Below are 6,171 nucleotides of genomic sequence, written 5' to 3' on the forward strand. Positions count from 1 at the left end.
TGTAACACAGAGAAAACTACAAGCATGCTGCCTTGAAGCTCTGGTATTTTCTGTATCCTTTAACCAACCTGGGGACTATCCAGCTGTGAAGTATTCAGCTCTGTACCAAAATTCTCACCACATCTATTAGGAAAATAATATTCACTGAAAGTCAAAGCTGTATGTAGAAAGACAGATATGCTGTTGTAATCTTAAATTTCTTCATTACCTTAAGAAAGTACATTGGCTTTTGGCATTTCTGTCTTATCAAACCTTCTCCTCCTTTAAGGACTAGTGAAAGCTCAAGCTGTCTGTATCGGCAGTAGATATCTAATGATAACAGGTGATACAGAATCATAGAATAGTTAGGGTTGGATTACCAAGTTCCAACCCCCCTGCCATGGGCAGGGACACCTCCCACTAAATCATGCCACCCAAGGCTTTGTCCAACCTTGGCCTTGAACACCACCAGGGATGGAGCAGGGATGTGTCCTTTATCAAAATAAAATTATTTTGGAAAGTATCCATTAGCAATTAGAGTTGGATTTTCAGAGTCAATAGAAGCTGAAATACAGGAGAACCTACTCGCAATTTCATGATGCTCATAGAATCTGTAATAAAAAGCAATGGACTCTGTATTCCAAAGAGACTGCCGTATATCAATAGACATGTCTCCAAAACCACCTAACACCGCTGAAGCTCTAGCATGTACTTTGTTTACTGTATTTTATTCAAGGAAAGAATAAACAAAAGCTATTGTAGTGACACCTCAGCTGACAGTTAAATTTAACATGCAATATATATAACATGCAATATGGCCAGGCTTCATAACACACCAACCTGCTAGTCAAACTAACAGTGTTTCTATTTTAAGTTAAATGGAAGGGGATTAGGGAAGGAAAACTCCCTCTATTGACCACTGACATTGTTTATTACATAAAAGGTAATTGCTTAGAGAAGATTCCACCCCTTTTTTGCTGCAGAAAATGTCTTGGTTCGCTGTTAACCCTTCTCCCATTACACTGTAGCCACATATACACCACTTCTCACAGAAGCATAGAGAGCCTTTTGCATGATTGAGGGCAAGAACTTTGTAACGTGCTACCTTTATCTGTCATATTTTGCTCTACAGCAGTAAATTTTGTATGCTTCTACTGACTACTCCTGGAAGGATGGTAAAGACGTGGCTTTTTATAAAAAGATAAGGTACACAGAAATGATATCTAAAGAAAATATGGTAATAGAAGAGAACAGGCTCAAACAACAATGAACAGCTCACAGTCAAATCCCAAAGCATTAGAAGATTTCAGGCTGTGTTGGTAGAGTACAAATCCACCGTGGATCAAATTATTCACCCATTTACTGTGGTCCCTCGCTTGATGTGGCAATTAGTTCAACTGTGGAAGGCTACTTGAGTACATTCACAATCCCTATATATTCTCTGTAGCACAAATGGACTTTGGAAAGGAAGAACTAGATACAGACTATCCTATGAAAACAAAACAACAATTACTTTCATACAGATATTACAGTTGGGTCTGAAAATAAAACGCGAGTAAAAACAATCTAATCTACTTTGCACCCTGAGCAATGTGAGGCAAGTCGTTTAACCTCTTTATGCCTGTTTTGTCATCATTAAAACAGCGATCATGCTACTTCCTTTATGAGACTCACTGCCTAGTTTTTGGACCTGATAATGTCATGAATTTTCCTGTTATGTGTAACATACATGTGGAGCTGGGAAATTCTATGTACCGTTGCAAGACTGCTCTCTCTTTAGGCCATCTTAACATGCAAACACCTGATCTGCCAAGCAAAATGTTATGTTAGCAAAAACTCACTTAGGCAAAACAATATCCACAAGTAGCAGAAAAACATCTGATCTTTAACACATCCTTGAGGAACTCACCTGAGCAAACTGATGATAAAAATTAATGTCATTGGGTAGGCCTGATCTGCAGGAAGAAATTTGTCCATTCTTTAAAGAAACAAAGAGAAGAAAATTCCTATTTTTAAAATAATGATTTGAAATGGCTGTTAGAAAAATTATGAAAACCAAAATTATTTTACCTTGTTTTCCCACCAGTTCTGACTCACATGACCCAGTTTTCACAATTTCCAGTAAAATGCTGCAATTAGTTTAATCCTGTAGTAATGAAAGATAGTTTGTACATGCATAAATAAAATGCTTTATACTTAGCAGTAAGTCTCAGCCTCTTCCCCAAAACTGTTTAAAGTAATTTTGCTTACAATTAGCAGCCCCTCGGAACATAATTATTCTATGACTGGCAATTTTGCAGTAAAGACTCCCGTCCTGTCAGATGGATTTTAAACAGAAAGGTCATTTTGGATAATAATCTCTATGATTTTATCTCACTCTCCCCCACAAAGTTAAAAGCTTGAGTTAACACATGATGTCTTAAGGGAAAGGAACATGTTTTCTTCTAGTGTTTTAGAAATGTACTATAACCTTGACCTACACAAATAACTTCTGGAGGCAAAAGTGCAGTTTTGTTTCTCAGAGTAAGTCCTTGGCTTTACTCTGAAATTCCTCAGAAGGCTGCTGATCATAGCATCAAACAAAAAGGTGATTTTTAACAAGTTTTGTGCTTGAGTCTGTAGGATTTGCTCATCTAAAGCACAGTGCTGCTTTTTCTTTCGCATTTGCTTGCTCCCACTCAGTGTAAGCAGGTCCTTAGTAACCTTTCAGCTGACTAGTGTCAATGATAATAACAATACATTTTTATTTTTAGAACACTCAAATCTAAAGGCAAGTTAGCTCTGCACATGTATGCATGCACACACAAATGTAAGTAATATCTGAATGTTTCCAAAGGACAACAAGTCCTTTTGGAATAGTAATGAATAGAGAAATCATCTTGTGCCCTGCATGAGATAGGTGCATTTCAAAATTTTCCTGTATAGCTTCCATGAAAATTGGCCCCTAAGCAAGGGTGTGAGTCATTGATGAATACAGCTCTAAGGCTTCATGCTGTGCAGCAAGAGCTGTAAAAGGCATTAGAGGAACACAGGGGAGGAGGAGGAGAGAGAGAGGGGGTTAGGAGGTTATTAAATAAAACCTAGTAATGGTTTTACATGAACATTTTCTGAACAGTGTTTTGAAAACGTACATCCTAACCCACTGGGCACCATTCAGACTGCTGGCTGCAGTGCCCTCTGTTGGCTGATGCTCAAGGTGGTTGTACAGAACCTTCGCCACTGACATAAAACAAGCTTTTGTCTATACTTAAAGGAATTTTTGTTACAGCTACCCTAGCAGATTCTCAGTGAAAACTCAAATTGTACAAGTAAAACCAATTACCTTATGCTGGTATGCCTTACAGTAATTTTTCAAATTAATCTTGCAGATAAAGGATGTTTTTTCTCCTCTGTACACATATCCATGGCACAAAAGCCCATGCCCACAGCACTGTGCCAACAAAAATCACAGCCTTTATCAGCACAACTATGCAAAAAAGTATAGGATGGGCCAAAGAGAAACCTACTGGTGACAAATGTAAACTTCCTCAAACTTGAGAGGTATTTGATTTTAGCTCATATTTGTCTTTTTTTCCCGAAGACCAATGTTTTAAAATTGGTGTCAATTTATATCATTCACTGGTTATCCATAGTCTACGTATAACTGATAACACATCATACGTGGATTATGAGCAATTTCCCTTTTTATGCAACTGTGTTTCTGCTATCCAAGTTAGGAGATCCAGGTTTCAACAAAGGCATTAGATTTTTAGTCAATACTTCAGTGATTTGTCATTCCAGATTCTCTATCATTCAGATTTCCTGCATATTCTGATCTCATACTCACTTGTGTGGTCCCCTCAATCTCTCTTTCCATTTTCACTTCTTCCATTGTGTTAGCAGTCTTAGTGCACCCATCTGAAAGAGAAGATACAATGTGTCCCATTACCTCCCATTATCAAACACCCTGTGACAGAGGAGAAGGTTCATATAGGAAATTTATTATAAACAGTTAAATGACTCTAACTGCCTATACTGGTCTAGCTACAAATAATCAAATAACCCTTTAAATGAGCCTTTTTTCAGAAGACGGTTTAGATGTACAGCAGGGAAAAATGTTTTCCTGTATTTTAGATAACAGAAGTATCACTTGTTAGAAAGCCAACCATAATTAAGATGTTTATTTTCACACAGATAACCATTTAAGGAGCTTGGGCATAAACAAACAAACAAACAAAGATATAATCTTTTGCACAAGAGGAGTTATAAGTCTTTGAAGGCCAGAAACTGCAGTTTTATATTTATGTAATTTAAACAAATGGGCGCAGTGGTCTACATAATTGAAAATTCAACCCAAAATTAACGTTAACAGAGGAAAATAGTTTGTCATGTTACCATTACTTTTGTTTTTTTAACAGCTTTAAAAATAACATATAAGATTTAGAACAAAAAGAAAAAAAAACTTACATCTTTGTGTGTATATATACATATACATATATTTAAGAATGGGAATTATATATTCCCTTTTAACCAATTGTGAATAACTGGTGCTGTTTAAAAAAACCTAAAACAACAACAACAAAAAACCCCACAACAGAACAAAACCCAACAAACCCAAAACAAAACTCCCAGCAAAACCACCCTGAAATACACAGGCACGCAGCACCATCTGCTGGATTAGCCTGTCTGTCAAACATTTAGGCATTTACAGAATACATTACCACAGGCAGAAGCAAAAAGCCATACCAACAAAAGCATACCATGGAGATTTGTTTAGTAAGGCTCAGGCAAGAGAAATCAAGGGGTGTGGAATTTCCATGAAAATTGTAAAGTAATACTTTTTACTTATATAACACTATACTTTTTCGGGCAGCATGTATAAACACATAATTCACAAAACCATGAACAGAGCACCCAACAACCACAAAAACTGAAAAGTTTGGTATGTGTTTTAAATAGCTTAATCAAGATTGATTTAATTTGTTTTTCTCTATGTATGTGTCATGGTACATGACTATAAATTACCACTTTTTTCCACTGGATGCCTGTCTTTCTTAGTAAATAGGTCTGACTATTCACCCAGTAACAAACAGCTATCCAATAATTTGCTTTCTTCTTCCCAGGCACTACGTGGTCTCATGTGTTATTTAACAAATAAGCTCTGTGTGGATAACACAAGATTATCAGGTGCCCATTACTGCAATGCCACATTGCATTATAGACATTAATTTAAAATCCCTACAAATTGAGTTGCATTTATTTTTTCAGTGAGTAAATAGAGGTCCTTATTTAGGAAAGGATGGGGGCCCTAATATGTACACAGCAATGTGCCATTGTACTCTCTGCTGTCTTTCTAGTAGCCTGTAGTGTCTTTGGAATTCAACCTTTTCATTCAGCCAGATCACCTAACTGCACTCCGCAATACCCAGCTCTTGGTGCGCTACCCTCCAGCAGGTCAAAAAGCACAGTACTTAGCAGGCAGCCCTTTCACCTGACACCTTCCAAACAGCTGAAGCTTCTGTCTTGTTATCACACCAATGCATCACCTCTGCACTGATCCCTTTTGTGCTTATTCCCATCTCTGATACAGTGCTGAGAGCTGCAGGTCCTAAGAATTCATTTTGAAAAGCCAGTTGTCTACACATGTCAATCTTCTAGAAGTCTCCTCCACAGGTACTAGAATCAATCTTACAATAGATACACATCTATCTTAAGAAGCCTGATTTTTCTGCCTACAGAAATTTCCCTTCTTCTCAATGGCCATATATCCCAGCTATCTTTTATCCTCCTGCAGCTGACTATCTTTGTCTTGTCCACGCTGGTAGCATAGGTAAATCATTCCACATTCGTCTGGAGGAAGCTACATTTTCTTGCCAAGCTTGCTTATTCAAAAATATTATTCAGCACATCTTAGAACTGTCTATAGCCCACAGTCCCATGTAAGACAGCAGAGGCAAAAAATATCTTCCTCATGACCTCTCTATTTGTTTCACAGGTGGCTGGAGGCTCTGGACCAGTACCATTCCTCTATTTTTAAGGAAACAGATTGTTCTCAGATTGTTCTTTTTCTGTCAATGCTGTTAAGAATAGCTTAAGACTTTTCTCAGGTGAAGGATCAGTGAAGTGACCAACAAAGACCAGCAATAATCTGCACAATACTGAAAGTTGCTATTTTGGAGCACCCTCATCAGATCTTCCCCAGTTCTTCACTCT

General features: G+C 37.5%; 1 protein-coding gene across 1 annotated transcript in view; it reads right to left on the bottom strand.

The window, feature by feature from the left end:
• Nucleotides 1-1,740: 1,740 nt before the first annotated feature.
• The window catches only part of TTC14 (tetratricopeptide repeat domain 14), a 39,459-nt gene continuing 35,028 nt past the window's right edge, over nt 1,741-6,171 (bottom strand). Inside the window, exons 13-15 of the mRNA XM_061353504.1 lie at nt 3,806-3,876; nt 1,889-1,957; nt 1,741-1,785 (exon numbers count right to left, since the gene is read on the bottom strand). Coding sequence (XP_061209488.1) covers nt 1,756-1,785; nt 1,889-1,957; nt 3,806-3,876 — 170 coding nt within the window. The 3' untranslated portion in view covers nt 1,741-1,755. The remainder of the gene's footprint in view (nt 1,786-1,888; nt 1,958-3,805; nt 3,877-6,171) is intronic.

This window comes from Neopsephotus bourkii, unplaced genomic scaffold, assembly GCF_033783945.1.
Source record: "Neopsephotus bourkii isolate Nb327-2 ecotype Australia unplaced genomic scaffold, CSIRO-AGI_Nbou_v1 NB_678, whole genome shotgun sequence".
Lineage (NCBI taxonomy): Eukaryota > Metazoa > Chordata > Aves > Psittaciformes > Psittacidae > Neopsephotus > Neopsephotus bourkii.